The 18766-nt window shown below is 33.1% G+C and overlaps 1 protein-coding gene and 1 long non-coding RNA gene across 2 annotated transcripts; both read left to right on the forward strand.

Moving 5' to 3' along the window:
- Positions 1-10639: 10639 nt before the first annotated feature.
- Positions 10640-12012, forward strand: LOC111712390 (uncharacterized). The gene is made up of 2 exons (XR_002767439.1): positions 10640-11354; positions 11871-12012. It is a non-coding gene; the product is annotated as an uncharacterized LOC111712390 (long non-coding RNA).
- Positions 12013-13127: 1115 nt separating this feature from the next.
- On the forward strand, positions 13128-16688 carry LOC111712391 (uncharacterized). The gene is made up of 3 exons (XM_023486977.1): positions 13128-13412; positions 15683-15858; positions 16112-16688. Exons 1-3 carry the CDS (start codon positions 13347-13349, stop codon positions 16287-16289), a joined length of 420 nt encoding a protein of 139 aa, XP_023342745.1. The 5' UTR covers positions 13128-13346; the 3' UTR covers positions 16290-16688.
- Positions 16689-18766: the final 2078 nt, after the last annotated feature.

An 18766-nucleotide genomic window follows, 5' to 3' on the forward strand; every position in this document is an offset into this window, starting at 1 on the left:
TGTATCATGAATACACATGTATCATGAATTCACGTGTATCATGAATTCACGTGTATCCTGAATACACATGTATCATGAATACACATGTATCATGAATTCACGTGTATTTTGAATACACATGTATCCTGAATACACATGTGTCATGAATACACATGTATCATGAATTCACGTGTATCATGAATACACATGTAACATGAATTCACGTGTATCCTGAATTCACGTGTATCATGAATACACATGTATCATGAATTCACGTGTATTATGAATACACATTTATCATGAATTCACGTGTATCCTGAATACACACGTATCATGAATTCACATGTTTCATGAATTCACGTGTATCATGAATTCACGTGTATCCTGAATTCACATGTATCATGAATTCACGTGTATCCTGAATAAACGTGTATCCTGAATTCACGTGTATCATGAATTCACATGTATCCTGAATTCAGGTGTATCCTGAATTCACGTGTATCCTGAATACACGTGTAACCTGAATACACATGTATCATGAATACAAATGTATAATGAATACATATGTATCATGAATTCACGTGTATAATGAATACACATGTATCATGAATTCACGTGTATCCTGAATACACATTTATCATGAATTCACGTGTATCATGAATACACATGTATCATGAATTCACGTGTATTATGAATACACATGTATCATGAATACACATTTATCATGAATTCACGTGTATCATGAATACACATGTATCCTGAATACACATTTATCATGAATACACATGTATCATGAATTCACGTGTATCATGAATTCACATGTATCATAAATTCACGTTTATCATGAATACACATGAATCATGAATTCACGTGTATCATGAATTCACATGTATCCTGAATACACATGTATCATGAATTCACTTGTATCATGAATACACATGTATCATGAATTCACGTGTATCATGAATTCACGTGTATCATGAATTCACGTGTATCATGAATTCACGTGTATCCTGAATACACATGTATCATGAATACACATGTATCATGTTTCACGTGTATCATGAATACACATGTATCATGAATTCACGTGTATCATGAAAACACATGTATCATGAATTCACGTGTATCATGAATTCACATGTATCCTGAATACACATGTATCATGAATTCACGTGTATCATGAATACACATGTATCATGAATTCACGTGTATCATGAATTCACGTGTATCAATACACATGTATCATGAATTCACGTGTATCATGAATACACATGTATCATGAATTCACGTGTATCATGAATACACATGAATCATGAATTCACGTGTATCATGAATACACATGTATCATGAATACACATGTATCATGAATTCACGTGTATCATGAATACACATGTGTCCTGAATACACATGTATCATGAATACACGTGTATCCTGAATTCACGTGTATCATAAATACACATGTATCATGAATTCACGTGTATCAAGAATACACATGTATCATGAATTCACGTGTATCCTGAATACACATGTATCATGAATTCACATGTATCATGAATTCACGTGTATCATGAATTCACGTGTATCCTGAATTCACATGTATCATGAATTCACGTGTATCCTGAATTAACGTGTATCCTGAATTCACGTGTATCATGAATACACATGTATCATGAATACACATGTATCATGAATTCACGTGTATCATGAATACACATGTATCACCTGAATTCACGTGTATCATGAATACACATGTATCATGAATTCACGTGTATCCTGAATTCACGTGTATCATGAATTCACATGTACCCTGAATTCACGTGTATCATGAATTCACGTGTATCATGAATACACATGTATCCTGAATACACATGTATCATGAATTCACGTGTATCATGAATTCACATGTACCCTGAATACATATGTATCATGAATTCACGTGTATCATGAATACACATGTATCATGAATTCACGTGTATCCTGAATTCACATTTATCATGAATTCACGTGTATCATGAATACACATGTATCATGAATTCACGTGTATTATGAATACACATGTATCCTGAATACACATGTATAATGAATTCACGTGTATCATGAATACACATGTATCCTGAATACACATGTATCATGAATTCACATGTATCATGAATAAACATGTATCCTGAATACACATGTATCATGAATTCACGTGTATTATGAATGTGTATTTGATACATATATATATTACGATACATACCGTCATCTACCATAAATATGAATGTATCTTGTTCTCAGAATAAAGAGGTGGAGTTCTAAGAAATTAAAGGTTATGTCACATTCCTAATCATCCTCTCCCCCCTGCCCCTATCCCCTCTCTCCTCCCTCCTACTCCCCCCTCTTCCAGGATCCTTTATCATTATATACTGTCTCTCCCCCTACCCCTATCCCCGCTCTCCTCCCGCCTACTCCCCCCCTCTTCCAGGATCCATTATCATTATACACTGTACACTTGTATACTGTACATTTACAAGTAGTTTTCAATAGAATCAATATGACTCAATCTATATGGCTCATCTCAGTTTAAAGAGAACCAAATTCTATTTTCAATTCTGGACTTTTGGACTTCGGCAAATAACCACTTGAATGGAAATGAAATAGCTATATACCAAATTCCAATAAGTAACTATTAAAATGGATAGTTACAATAAAAATAGGAGGAACCATTCAAATGGTTAACACTCAAATATGTGGACTATCATTTAATGGTTTGTAAATATTCAAATATGATTAGCTAGCTACCATTTAACCATAGCTGTCGTTAAAAAAATACCATTTAAATATACCAATCAAATAGTTAGTTATAATGTTCGAATGATTAGAACTATAATATTTAAATGGTTAGTTACCATTTAATTGGTAAGTTGCAATCTAAATGGTAAGATACCATTTTAACGGTTAGATACCATTTAAAGGATTAGTTACTATTAAAATGGTTAGTTACCATTCAAATGGTTAGTTACCATTCAAATGGTTAGTTACCATTCAAATGGTTAGTTACTATTAAAATGGTTAGTTACCATTCAAATGGTTAGTTACCATTCAAATCAATAGTTACCATTCAAATGGTTAGTTACCATTCAAATGGTTAGTTGCCATTCAAATCGATAGTTACCATTCAAATGGTTAGTTACAATTCAAGTAAGTATTATTTTATTGCACATATAACATGTTAACATAATCAAGTTGCACAGATTTGATTAACCCCATAAAAAAACATTTTTTTTTCTAACAGAGACGAAAAGGAGAGTTACCATGTCAAATCTAAATACCATATTAAATATAGTTACCATATCAAATATAGTTAACATATCAAATATAGTAACCATATCAAATATAATTACCATATCAAATATTGTTACCATATTAAATATAGTTAAAATATCAAATATAGTTAACATATCAAATATAGTTACCATATTAAATATAGTTAAAATATCAAATATAGTTAACATATCAAATATAGTTAACATATCAAATATAGTTAACATATCAAATATAGTTACCATATCAAATATAGAACTGACCAAATGTTAAGTCAATTTCCCTAAATCTTTTTTCCAAACTTTACATATGTTAATTTTAGATTCTGAATTTGTTAATGCTTAATTTAATTTCAGGTCTGGGAGGGGGGGGGCAGTTAACTTAAAAAACTAGGGAAATGTTAGAAGTTGTTTATTGTTTAGGTTTTCAGGCTGAAACATTTTGGGGATATTTTAGATACTGGAGACAGTCAGTTTGTTTTTCTTTTTAGGGGCCACAGCAGTGATTTTTAGTGCCACAACAGGGGTTTTAGGGGCCACAACAATAATTTTTAGGGGCACAACAGGGGTTTTTAGGTGCCATAACAGGAGTTTTCAGGAACCACAACAAGGAGTTTTTAAGGACCATAAAAGGGGGTTTTAGGGGCCACAACAGGGGTTTGTAGGGGCCCCAACAGGAATTTAGGGACCACAACAAGGGGTTTTTAAGGACCATTAAAAGAGGTTTTAGGAGCCACAACAGGGGTTTTTAGGGGCCTCAAATGGAGTTTTAGGGACCGCAACAAGGGGTTTTTAAGATCCATAAGAATAGGTTTTAGGATCCACAACAGTGGTTTTACTTTACCTAAAGGGCTTCAAGGTGAGATTAAACACATTTAGGGGTTAAAATTGTACAATTGTCACAAGGAAACAAGGCAAACTTGAACTTAAATGGTCTGTTAACGAAATCTTCATCACATGCTTACAAGTCTTTGAAGAGAATCTTAACATTCCATATCAAAAAAGGTTCTCTACGCAATCATTCTTTTTTAAACAAATGAGCGTAAGGGCATAAATTGTTGATTAATAGAAGCAAAAGAAGGTTTATATTTAAAAAAAACCAACAGGTTGCGAAGATAAAGGATTTATAAAATTTAAAATTGTGGCTATAGAGTTTAATTCCGAAGATGCGTATAGTTTATAATTGTTTTTGCCAGAAGATATATTGTCAGCAGACGATAGAAATTCCTTAGCTAAAAAGTTGCATGGACGGAATTTAGGGTCAGTGTAGTGTCCGTCTGTCTGTTTGTTAAACAGCTTGACTTTGAGTGTGTGTGTGAAGTGTGATATATAAAAAGGGAGAACATAATCTTGGGTTTTATTATTTCTAGCATGAGCTCATGTCATTAGATGACATCATTCGGAATAAAACTTACGGCATGGTGGCGTAGAAGTAAGTGAGGGGAGAGATGGGGGAGTTTATGTATGGACACATATGTTTCAGCTTGAGAAAACTTTGTTTAGATTAAAGAAAACACTAAAGCTCTGTTCTAGAATGTTTCTAAGGAGACAGGCAGTCTACTCTTTCAGAAAAGGGTTGCAACGAAATATTCATCGAATCGTCGAAAATGTTAAAATCAAAAATCGGTGATACCAACAAGAAAAAAAAGAATAAAATGGCTGAGCATGAAATATAAAAAATCGAAAAAGCCTACTTTTAGACCATGCACGGAAACTTACGTCATTCTGAGGGAAAAAGCCGTGTTCACTCTTCATTCAATTTTAGGCGACAAAATAGTTTCGTTTGAAGGGTTCGTGACACACTGGAAAAGGGGGAAAGAAAAGTGGGGATGAGGCTTTGAAGTATGATATTCTTGATGACGTATGCGTTTTCAGTTTTTATATGGAACTCATAAAAATTTCAGTGTCTGCAAATTTGGGCTAAAATCATAAACACTATTATCCCAGGGTGACGTAACACAGGCCCAGACATTTTTTTTGCACGTGGGTTTTCATAAACGAATCCGTGTCTTCTTCACGGTATACGAGGAATAGTATAATAGGAGTATTGAACCCCTAGAACTCACCCTCAACTAACCTTTCGGTGTATTCTGCAATAATCTGCAGTACACTGACTGACCAAACAAACTAGAGTTTTGCAGAGATTGAACCCATCCAATAGTTTCTCCAGACAATTGTGCACCCTCTAAAAATGTTGTATGTTAAAACTATTGAACTGAAAACTCTCGTAAAATGTGTTTATATTGCCCCCAAATCAAGTCCTAAAATCACTCTTTTTTTGGCTTGATTATAAAACGAATGAAGCACGAGATGTGTGGATGAAAAGTATTTGCAGAGAGAACAAAGAAAATAATTTGTCTAATCCTATAATTTAAATTAATCAATATAATTATACCGTTCTCTGCTACTTGTAAAAACATTGCATTGTACCCGCAGTTCTCTATTTGTATTCTTTATTTATATAATTTATATAATTACAACCCTGATCCAACTCCAGGGTTAGGCCTTTCATCGTAGATTTGCATCGGATCAATAGAAATTATTAAAGCTCCGCGCCCATAGACTTTTTTAGATAAGAATTTTTCCCAAAGCAGAGACTGCATTATTTCGTCCTAAGTGACTATTTAGTCCCAACAGTACCCCTGTACCGCTGTACCACTGTACCACTGTACCACTGTACCACTGTACCACAGTACCACTGTACCACTGTACCACTGTACCACTGTAACACTGTACCACTGTACCCCTGTACCGCTGTACCACTGTACCACTGTACCACAGTACCCCTGTACCACTGTACCTGCAATGTACCACTGTACCAATGTACCACTGTACCACTGTACCCCTGTACCACTGTACCCATGTACCACTATACCACTGTACCACTGTACCACGGTACCACTATACCACTGTACCACTGTATCACTGTACCACTGTACCCCTGTACCACTGTACCACTGTACCACTGTACCACTGTACCACTGTACCACTGTACCACTGTACCACTGTACCACTGTACCACTGTACCACTGAACCCCTGTACCACTGTACCCCTGTATCACTGTACCACTGTACCCCTATACCACTGTACCACTGTACCACAGTACCCCTCTAGCACTGTACCCCTCTACCACTACCTCAACCTTTATCTGAAAAATAACTGGCCCAAAATGTCGGTTTTCTGTCTGGAATGAATAGGAAAATCTTGGCAATTTTCTTGCTTGTAGATGAAAAACCAAGAACTACCTGAGTAGATTGTTTACTGAATTTTCAAGATTTAATGAATTTTTGATGAAGTTTAAGATAAAAAAGGAGTTTGAGTGAATAAATGACAAAACTTGAAAATTAAGCTACAAGAAATAATATTTAATGCTAACTAAAAAGCCCAGCGTTGCCCATGGCAAACGAAAAAATCTAATTATGAAGAAAAAAATATTCGAACTCGAATGGATTTCCTCAAAATATTTTAGTCAATTTGGCTCAGCTGTTAGGCCAGCTATAGCTAACATATAATATACATATATATATATGAGCAAGGAGCTTTATTATATAGATAAGTAAGGGTGGAGATAAAATTGAAAAAAATATTAGAGGGAGAAGTTTTATATAATTTATATTTTTTCTTACGAAAAATTCAATCACAACCCTTTCAAAAATTATTTTTATTTCGATCTTAAGTTTGTCCCACGGTTGAGGTTGATATGCTCTAATATTGTTTTAAATACATGATCAGGGCATGGTTCTGAAACAGGATTAAAAATATTCTATTCCTAGAATTGGAATTTTCCTGTTCAAAGCAGCCAAATCAGGATTAAGAATTTATTAATAAATATCAATAAGAAGGAAAAGAAAAGTGGTTTAAAACGTTTGTATTAAATGCATTGTTATTCTTGAGGTTGAAAACATTTAGTTCTGCTTCACACATGAATTTAAACAGTTATGAAAATTACGCAAAATATTAAGACCAGAGTCTAAAACTAAAGAACAAAAAGTTTTAACTTAAATTTTAAGTTCATGGTTAAATGCCACTTCTGACTTAATTTAAACCTGAACTTTAACCGTGAGGTTAAATATTTTTGCATGTAAACCCAAAATACGGTTGTAACTCGAAATATGTTTTGTTTTCGGTTACGTAATCAGCTGATTAGCGATGGTTATGTAATATTCTCCGTAAATCCTTTTCTCTGATTGGTTCAGATTTTCCCGGGAAATTCAAATTTAAAATNAACATTTGCAGATAAATGTCCACTATACAGGAGAAATGATTTATCAAAAAAAAGGAAAATAAAAATCAAATTTTTATTTCAAATTTTTTCTTTAATATCTATCAAAACCAAATTTTAGTTGTTAGAGTTTGTGCATGTTTGCAGGTTTTCACTTTGTATAAAAATGTTTAAACTCTTAAAAATTTTTGAAAAAGTAGCATTTTGTGAATTTTCTCGAGTTTATTTTCTTCTTCAACATCTGTGTGATTAGTTTAGAATTTTCATGAAAAAATATTAAATTGCGTAATTCATACTTCTGAGATTTGGTGGATTATATAAATAAGTATAAATATATCTTTTTTCTCTCAGTAAAATAAATTAAGCTTAAAGTTTCTTATCGTTCTGAGTTTTCCAAATAAAAAAATTGCATTTTAATTAAAGGTTTGAAATGTGTGTGTTGTAAATTTATATTTATACGTTTTAATTTATATGAATGTGCAATTTTTTTCATGCAATGCAATGCAGTATAAATTGTTTCAAAAACGCAAATATGCTTCTCAGCCCAGCTTATATGATAAATGATTGTCAAGCTAAATGTTTAATATGGAAAATTACTAGATTTGAAAACAGATTCTTTAAATAAATATGTTATTATATCTTGAATTCCAACATATTGAATATATTCAGAAGCAGAGATTTTAGAGATGGAACAACAGAGGTCCTCGAGTTGGTTTAAAGGGACTGTAAGCGAAATTTCAAGTGACCCTCCATGTAAGGATTTATGATGATTTATGATAGTACCCTTGGACTGATAATTGACTAAACTCCGTGGTTTTATCTCTAAAATTGTGTTAAAATTACCGAAAAACTCGTTTTTTCGCGGCATTTTATCTTAAATATGTTGAGAATACGACATTATAAAAACTCTTGCTATGTATTTATATATCCGGGATTTATTGTATTATTCTTGAAAATCCAGAATACTCTGTGTCCAACATGGTTTTAAAATATTCAATTAAAAATAATTATTTTTTAGCAATTTTTTTTTAAGTAAATATTAACACTTCATAAATATAACATTAGGATAAGTCTGTCATACATGACTGAATGATCAGTCAAGGATTTAAAAAATACTTGTGGGGATCTGACATACCTTTCTGCAAATGGAGGCTCACTTGAAATTACAATTAGTCCCTTTCCGCTTTATTTCAAACCTTGAGCTCAAGCTTTCTGAAACCCGTCTCATTCTTACACGAGAATCGATTCTTCAAAGCGAAATATAGTAACAGGCATTTCAGCTTTTAAACCTTTATATCCTTGGCTTGAAAGGTGAGAACCAAGGGTTAAAGTCTGGTAAAACTTCAATGTTTTCCTCGTCTTATTATTTTGTGAATAATTTTCACAACTTTGTGAATTTCTGTGAAATATGAGTTAGATAGCGAAAGTAGTATTTTCTCTGGTTTTATAAACAAGGATTTATTTTAATTGTCTTGTCTTTGATAAATCTTTGGTCCGACCTTCGTAATAATATTGCAAAAATTATTTTACAAATTTTATTTTTTTTGTAAAGATTCTTGATCTTTGTACTTTGATTTTATTATCAAATCATAAAATTTGACATTGGGGTTTCTTTTGTTGAAAAATCACTTCCCTTAAAAATCCCCCCCTCCTCCTCTCTTATTAAGAATGGGTTTTTTATCCATGAGTTCAAAAAGAAAGAAAGAAATTTTGGGTAATATCTAGCATAAAAATGGGAAAATTGTGCCGGTTTATGTCCGATTTTCAAGATCCACCCACCCACCATCCTCGAAAAATGATAATTTTATAATATTGAAAATGTTTACCCCCTGGCTTCTGGTTCTAATTAGCATATTTTTCCTCATAGCGGTGTCAAAAAGTACCAAACTTGAAATCAGAGACAAAATAATACAGAGACATAATAAAGGTTGAAAAGAAACGCAACATCTAGACATATTAAATCTTTAAATTTTGACACATTTTCTACAGAGGGATTAATTTACTATAATATCCCGAGAAGCCTAGAGGGGAGGAAAAGTAGTCTTGGTTTGTAAAGTCTTTGCATAAATGACAGCATCATTTTACAACAAGAAAAACTTGATTCTTTTATCAAATATAAATTAATATTCAAAGACAAAAATAAAAATAAAGGGTGGGATATAGAGAGGTTTGGGTTCGTTCTGATTAAGGGCCATACGGTAGGGGTACTTTAGGATTAATTGGTATCGAGAGATTGGGGTTCATTGGGAAGAAAGGGCCATAAGGTTGGGGTTCATTGTTTGTGATAAGGGGCCATAAGGTTGGTGGATTAATAGGACATAGGGGTCATTTGGTTGGAGTGCATCGGAATGACGGAGCCATATAGTTAGGGTCCATCGTAATGAGAGGCCATGTTTGTGGGTTTGTGGGCTCATTAGGTTAATAAAACCATAAGGTTGGGGTTTAATAAAATGAAGGAGCCATAAGGTTGAGGTACATAAAAAGAAAAGGGCCATGACATTAGAGGTTTTTATGATTTTTATGAAGAAGCCATATGCTTGGGGTTCATTTAAATGAAAGGGCCATAAGGTTCAGTGTTTAGTACAAAAGGGATTTTACGTTTGGGGTTCATTAGGATGGAAAAATCATAAGGTTGGGGTCCAATTAAATGAAGGGAACATAAGGTTGGGGTACATAAAAATGAAAGGGTCATAACGTTGGGGGTTCATTTAAATGAAGTGGCCATATGGTTGGGGTCCATTAGAATGAAAGGGTTTTGGTTCAGTAAGATGAAGAGGCCCTAATGCTGGGTTCAGTGGGATAAAGGTATCGTAAAATTGCAATAAGGGGGCCAAAGAGGTAAAAAGGAGAATATGTGATCAAATTGTTCAAAAGTTGTACGGACGCATTAGGAGTGAACCGGCGTAAAATTAGAAGCGTCATTAGTCTCCGTACCAGGTTTCAGCAGTGCACCAACTTATTGAAGACGCAAAATGTATTTTTGTTTACTGTCGTGGGCAAATATCTGAGGTCGTTCCTTCCATAAAATACATTGGTCGACAACTTGACGTTCCTATATTGGTCGTCAAGTGTACGGAGAAATATCCATCTATCAGATAAGAATTTAGCATGAAACATATCTAGCGGCCAACATATCATCCCCCCAAAGTACGTGAACTACACGACCATTATCTATAGAGAGAACGGGCTCTGAGAGGATAAAAGGAGTGACATACTTACAATTTTTTAAAATTAAAACTAGGACTCATCCTCTTCTGTGGGAAATATTATTAGTGATATACAAACTATCATTTAAACATTTTTTTATTATTTCTTTAGTTATTTTATACTTTATATGTACTATGTAGTTTAAGATGCATGCAAATAAAAAATAGTCGATTTATTAAAGATAAAAAACGTAAAAACGTCTTAGATTTTGCCAAACTCATTTTTAAAGAGCCCCCCATTAAAGTTTATTGTTTTCCTCTGCCTGCAACCTTATGAAAGAAGCAAGTCCTGTTTTTCAATCAAAAATTAACAAATCTTTCAAAATAGACGTTATAAAAAACTTTAAAAGTGATCTTCACTTAAACAATTCTGAATTTTACTCTAAACATGTTTTATTTTTTTATAACATTTTTCCCCTTAGAAATTATGATGAAAACATGTTATATTATCCCCTGCATCTAGACGGCGCCGGTATTATCTTTCCTTCCATTAACATTATCCAGAGATTAGGTTCAGATTGACACTTCTTCTCAGATCATGCAAAAGAATTGCTTCAGGTTCCCAAAGAGGTTGGAGAGTCAAGTTCTAGATCCTTCCAGATCCATCCGGTTCCTAACTGGAGCAAAGAGCAACGGGTGTGGTGAGAATAGGAACCTGTAATTAGTTCTGCACTTTTGTACTTTTCTTTCAAATACATTCCTGAAGACAAGAATTCAAGTCCTTTAAGGGCTCTTCGTGAACTTTGCTTTTGACTGACTATTAAAATTCGCATCAATTTTCAAGACTGGGTCAACTTTAAGGTATCGCAAAACCTTGTCCTTTGATATTTTTTTATCGCATTTTTCGCGAACACTACCTTCAAGTCTGGACTTTTTTTAGAATATTTTAGAATCTACTCATTTTCTATGCAAACATCAAAAAATGGATCAGTAATATTTTTCCAAGTTAGAAAGGAGTTTTTACCACAAACTCTGATTTTCTAATCCCTATATCTATATAACCTGGTGATATAAACTTAGATTATTGCAAAGATATGATGATGTCTAGGAATACACTTTCTACTAGAGCAAATTCGCTTTTGATTGCATACATTTTTCTCATAATTGTGTTCTTTTTGTATACAAATACTGATTTTCTGTTAGTATTTAATTTTTAGATTGGACTGGGTCTCCCATGGCAATAAAGGCTTCCTTACAGAGGGCCGACCGCTGTGGCTAGAACGAGTTAGGGGAGGAGAATATAGAAAAATCGTTTATTGTAATTATGATTTAAAAATAAATACTTCACAATTCAACTTACGTGTCTGAATTGTTTCTTTAATGGAACATGTTATGTGTTTAATATTTTCATGTATTTGAGCGCTCAAGAATCGCTGGGCATGCACTTTCTGTTCCGCAAAGAATTCCTTGAGAATTGTGCGGGGCATTCCAGGAGTTCCTCAATCTTAAAAATAAACTAAATCTAAGCTGATGTCTGCACAATTTTTAGCGGGGAAATAGGAATACTATGTTGTCATTACCTTAACATTTCTATCGGAAAGATTTTTTTTCAAACAATTATGTACTTTGTAAAATGTGCATCATGATCCAGACGTCCATATATTTACGTAATGTATATTTTCTGAATTTATGAATCTCCAAGTTGCATTGTTTGTTCAAATATTAATAGACCTGTAAAAGTATAATTTTTAAAGTCATTTTATTAAATTTAGTAGTAGATTAGTAAAAAGTAACAATTTTTAAAAGTTTATAATTCCTTTTTTTTGCATATTGCATTGCTAATTCTTAATATTAGCATTTTCGTCTTTATAAAATGCTCGTAGAAAGAAAATTTATCCTTGAATTATGAATTTAGGTTCGGTTTCTCATTGTTTTGTTTATACATTTTAAAATATTTTCAACTCCATAAATCAATGTTTTAACATGCGTACGTTAGAAAAATATGCAAATATCGGTATTTTATAACCATATCGAATGTTTAATCATTAGGAAGTACATATAGTTCAAGAGGCCTATTTACTTTGATTAGGATTAGAAGACGTACTTTGGGGGATGAGCATGAATATGGGTTGCACTTGAAGTTGTTTTTATATCCGCTACGGGGTCACTCATCAAGGATGTGTTTAATCCACCAGAATATCAGGATGGGTTTCTCTTAAACTTTATTAAGCTTGCCTTTAGACATCATTTTATTATATTTTAACCCAGACAGTTAAAAACCACATTTGTATTTTTTTCTTCTGAGCAACCCTGTTTGTTAGAAAAATAAGTTTTGTTTTGATTAAAATCAAGCAGAGAAAATTCTTTAATTTTCTAAAAGAATCTTATGAGTTCCAGAAGCGGGACGGGTTTCAGAGGTTGTATCCGCGCCTCATGGATCCAGTTATTATAAGCTCTGAGGTTCCATTCTCCTAATTAGTTTTCAACCACACCTTGAGCAAGAAAGACATCACTCTGCACATAACACCGGGTGACCTATAGAGCAGTACTTAGTATCGTAAAATAAAGTTTGTTCGGTTTCTCAGAGAGTGTAGTGAGTAGGTATATATATAACCCTGCTCCGGGTATAGAGGAACAGACAGAGCGGCGACTCTCCGGGTTAGTTTCTCACAGAGCTCAGCAAAGGACGGATCATGGAGTTAACAGCGTGTCCTAAATGCATCTCACTGCTGATTTTACCTTTTCTGCTAGTTACATTGGTGAGTTAATACTCTTTCTATGCAGATTTAAAACAAGAAAATATATTTTGTTCTAAACATGTTTCGGGTTCATGAGAGTAAACATTTAAATATTGTTGAAAATAAACTTTTTGTGTTTGATGGGTTTTCAAAACTCTAATATGTATCCGGGTCCTCCCAAATATTTACCCATTTCATGCTTTTTCTCCACTAGGCCTGGTATTTAGTGTTATTACATAGTGTTGATTAGGCCTCATTAAAACAGGGATATTATTCAGTTGTGTTGTGAACTGCAAATGTACTTTAAATTTACTGTTTGCAAATGAAGTGCAATTAACAAGCAAATTTGAACTTGAGTGCTCGATTAATCTAAATTGTTTTTCTTCTTTTATTCATAGTACATACCCTTCATAGATCAGAGAGTTAGCCTGTTCTTAACTATGAAGAACATTATGTTAGCCTGTTCATTAATTTAAAGAACATAGAGTTATCTTGTTTTTAAATTTAAAGAACATAGAGTTATCTTGTTTTTAAATTTAAAGAATATAAAGGAAGTCTGTTCTTACCTACATGAACATAGAGTTAGCCTGTTCTTAAATTTAAAGAACATAAAGTTAGCCTGGTCTTACCTACAATGAACATAGAGTTAGCCTGTTCTTAAATTCAAAGAACATAAAGTTAGCCTGGTTTTACCTACAACGAACATAGAGTTAGCCTGTTCTTAAATTCAAAGAACATATAGGTAGCCTGTTTTTAACTACAATGAACACGTAGTTAGCCTGTTCCTAAGTGTGAAGAACATAAAGGTAGCCTGTTCTTAACTGTGCAGAACATAGAGTTATCCTGTTTTTAAATTTAAATAACATAAAGATAGCCTGTTCTTAACTGTGCAGAACATGAAGTTATCTCGTTCTTAAATTTAAAGGTAGCCTGTTCATAACTACAAAGAACATAAAGGTAGCCTGTTCTTAACTACAAAGAACATAGAATAATTTTTCTGACTTTAAAGAACATAGAGCCTGTTCTCAACAACAAAGAACATGGAGTTTGGATAGCCTGTAAATTCCCCTTACTTTGAGCCCGGGCGGCTTCACTTTTAATTATCTTAATTGATGTCTCAGCATTTCCTTTTAAATATATTTTAGAAAATTAAGATTTTGTTTAAAATTTCAGTTCTGGGTAAGTCGGCTTAAACCCGCAATAAAACACAATTATGTTTTATTGCGGGTTTATTTTGCACTAGAAGTGAGCAACAGCAAACAATCTATTTTAAAAAACTAATTTTCAAGTTAAAAATTTGTAAAATAGAATCTTTTAAGAACAAACACCAAATATAAAAGAACGTATCCTGCAATATTCAATTGTCCCTTTTTTGATTTTTCTTTATAATAATCATAAGATTTAGTGGGAAAATCCAACAAAATGGCGTGAATATTTTCAAATATGGCTGTAGCACGATGCCGCGTTACAAAATTAATTATCTAAAGTGAGAGCTGACGTCATTTGAAGATTTAGATTAATGACACTCTAAAATTTATGAAACATATGAAGCGTAAGTTCATCTCCTTCTAAGCTGATGAACAAAAAAAATATTTACCTGAGGGCAAAACTTTTGTGTCTTAGATCTGGCGATATAAGTTTCCGGCTCTGAAAACCAAGTTTTCAAGTTATTTTGCCCGAAAATTAATTTATGCTGTTATAAATATGGAAAGCTTCCCTGCAATGATCCAGGTCAAAAATGGAAACATAATCAAATATTATGAATTTATGTACACGTGTATCTTGTGACGTCAGTATATTTATCAATAAAGGGTAGCAATGAACCCTGAGAAAGGAGAACTGGGTTTTTCCTGAACAATTTCTTTAAAATTTCAAATAAAAACATTTTTTAAATCCCATACTTCCCTATCCCAGATTTTCTTAAAATCTTTAAATATCAAAGAATATATGCCAGCCCAGCTTTTACTATTTTTTCTATGTGTATGATATAATATCTTCAAACTTATTCAAATATTAAATTCAAATAGATTTTCATTTGTGAGAACAAACCGCGCGTCTGTATAGCTTGTTCCCATGATTAGTTTAAACTTAAATATTTTCCAGTATTTAAAGATTGAACTATATCGACTAATCTAGTTGAACAGGTTAATTATCAAGTTGGGTTTTTTTTCTGCATTTTAACCACCGAAATATTCTCTTATTTGTAAATATTGTAAAAAAACATTAAAAAGTTTTCTTAATGGTAAAAATAATTGAAAAAAGTAGAAAATCAAAATAAAATATATTTTCAGACAGCAGATCTGACAGTAGGTGCACCTAGAGCAGCACAAGACGTTGCAACCCTAAGAGGAGCAGGAGGAGGAATTAGAGGTTCTAAAGGAGGAGGTTGGGGGCTTAAGCTTGATGCACTTCAGGGTTCTAAAGATAAGAATGCAGACCTCAATGAAGCCATCGATGTAATTCTAAGGTATGTACGTTGTATGCCTATCAGACATTCCCTCCCCCTTTATATATGATTTCTTGAGATAGGGGCAACTGTAATATGTGATTATTAATTTATTCTTTTCATCAAATGAATTTGAAGTTGCAGTATCTCCATTATATTTTTCATTTCACATGTGGAACTCATATAAGTTAACAAGGATAGCGAGAAGGATATAAAAGCATGTAAAATAGAATAACAAATTATTCGCTTGTTAAAAATGTTTTTTTTTTTTCAGCAAAAACAATTCTCCATCTCTCCGATTGTTCCTAAACGATAAACTTTTCCTTCGCCATCTACAGCTGCTGTTGGAGCAACCAACTCGCAAACACTATCAACAGCTTCAAAACCGATTTATGACGCTCAGAAATCGTAGAACAGACGAGGTTTCTAGTCGCTTTTTCCTTCGAGATTAGACGCGGGAAAACAATCCATACCAAACCTAACCTAGTAAAGTACAAGAAAGCTGTGGTTACAAGGATTGTTAAAGATGGAGGCGGAATTGCGTTGGAGTGAAAGATCTGGTTTTAGAAGAACTAATAGTGTCAACAGAACCGTACTACAGTACTATCCGATTACCTGAGCAAGTATTCTAGAAGACGACATTTTGGAGTCTTCTAATATTAATAATGTAAATATTGTATGTATACCGTGTATATCTTATTATTTGCATATGTATATAAATTAACCAAACTTTTAAAAATCAAACTTTATCATTTCTCCCTATGAATAGTGTAATCAAAGGGGGTAGATTATGAAGCATGTGTTTGATCATGAGATTTTTTGCACCCAAAATATAAATATTTATTTTATAATATGAAATGCTTGTTCAAGAGTCCAGATTAGAAATGTAGTACAGACTGTAGGATTTTTTAAAGTTCCTCTATCAACCCTTTCCCATTAATTAAAATTGATTTATAAATTAATTCATATATAATCTACAACTATCCTCCAAATGTAAAAAGTTTTAAAATGGGGAATACTAAGATGATTTATATTTTTTTATCCAAAAGTTTATACCTATCTCTTTATGAATGCAGTTAAACCTGGTTGGAAAATATACATTATTTTTATGCACTTCATGCACAGAAACCTAGAGAAATTAGGAGAAAAAACATTAGAAATTTTAGAATCAAAAATTGAATTTTGAAAATATCCATGAAGTTGACTTTATTCCATATCTAGATGGATGGAATTAGTTTAAAGGGAATGAAAGAGGGTAGCAAATGTGAAAATAGAGGATAGGAAGGATAGAACTGAAAACTAACCAGGAGGAGAAGGAAGGAAGGATAGAGAGAGGATAAGAAGGATTGAGATAGGTTAGGGAGGGTAGAGAGAGATTAGGAAGGGAAGATGGATGTTAGAAAGGTTAGAGAGATCTTAGGAAGGATAGAGAGATGTTAGGAAGGTTTGAGATGTAGAGAGATGTTAGGAAGGGTAGAAAGTGGTTAGGAAGGGTAGAGATATGTTAGGAAGGGTAGAGAGAGGTTAGGAAGGAAGAGTGAGGTTAGGAAGGGTAGAGAGAGGTTATGAAGGAAGACTGAGGTTAGGAAGGGGAGAGAGATGTTAGGAAGGGTAAAGAGAGGTTAGGAAGGAAGAGTGAGGTTAGGAAGTGAGAGAGAGGTTAGGAAGGAAGAGTGAGGTTAGGAAGAGAGAGAGAGAAGAAAGGAAGAGTGAGGTTAGGAAGGGCAGATACGTCAAGAAGGGTGAAGAGCGGTTAGGAAGAGTAGAAAGGAGGTATAGGAACAGAGATAGAAGTGAGAGACGAGGTATTAGAAGGATAAAGAAAGAATAGAGAGACGGGGTATTAAAAAGATAAAGAAAGAATAGAGAGTCTGAGTATTAAGGATAAAGAAAGAATAGAGATGAGACTGGGTATTTAGGATAAAGAAAGAATAGAGAGACTGGGTATTAAGGATAAAGAAAGAATAGAGAGACTGGGTATTAAGGATAAAGAAAGAATAGAGAGGCTGGTTATTAAAGATACAGAAAGAATAGAGAGACTGGGTATTAAGGATAAAGAAAGAATAGAGAGACGGAGTATTAAGGATATAGAAAGAATAGAGAGATGGGGTATTAAGGATAAAGAAAGAATAGTTAGTTCAATCACTAAGAGTATCTTCTGTATTGGGAGGGTATCCGGGCTGTTTCTATCAGAATTGGATGTGTGTGTTCAATGCATCTAATTTATTTCTTTAAAAATATCAAGATCTGACATGTGATTGCGTCCCAGCCAGATATGTTAACTTCAAATGTTTTCAAATTATGAAAATGAGTAAAATATGAACTTAGATTATATGATTTTAAGAAACAAAGATCGATATTCACTAAACTTGTTGTTTAAGCACTTGGTCACTAGGTGTACAATGTTTTTGAATATAGTTAATATTTTAAAACTACAAAATAGGCTTAAAGTTTTGCATCTTTTCTTACAGTTTTTGTTAAGGTTGCATAACATACATTATACAACCTTGGAACCTATAAAAATGTAGAATATTATATTAGATAGTACAATCTAACACATTAATTGTGCAATGAGCAGTGCACAAAGACCCATTTCCCTTGATAAGTTGACTTTTGAATCTACCATGGTAGCTCTCACGATCAAATACACATTTGATTAATTAAATGTTCCACAGTTTTTTGTGGGTATCAAAATGAGATTTCTCAAAAAAATAAAAATATAAAAATATATGATCTTTTTTCTTTTCTAGGTATAAAGTAAATTATACTAGTTTATTCGAAATTACATGAAGACGAAAACATAAAAACAAAATGGTTTTCTTTCTCATTCTACTGACCAGACAAAGCTTTTAAGGGTACCGTTGTGAATCGGACATGGCACTCTATAAATGAAGGATTACTTAAAATTACGCCTACTGAACCTTTAAAA

Source organism: Eurytemora carolleeae, unplaced genomic scaffold, assembly GCF_000591075.1.
Source record: "Eurytemora carolleeae unplaced genomic scaffold, Eaff_2.0 scaffold1264, whole genome shotgun sequence".
Lineage (NCBI taxonomy): Eukaryota > Metazoa > Arthropoda > Copepoda > Calanoida > Temoridae > Eurytemora > Eurytemora carolleeae.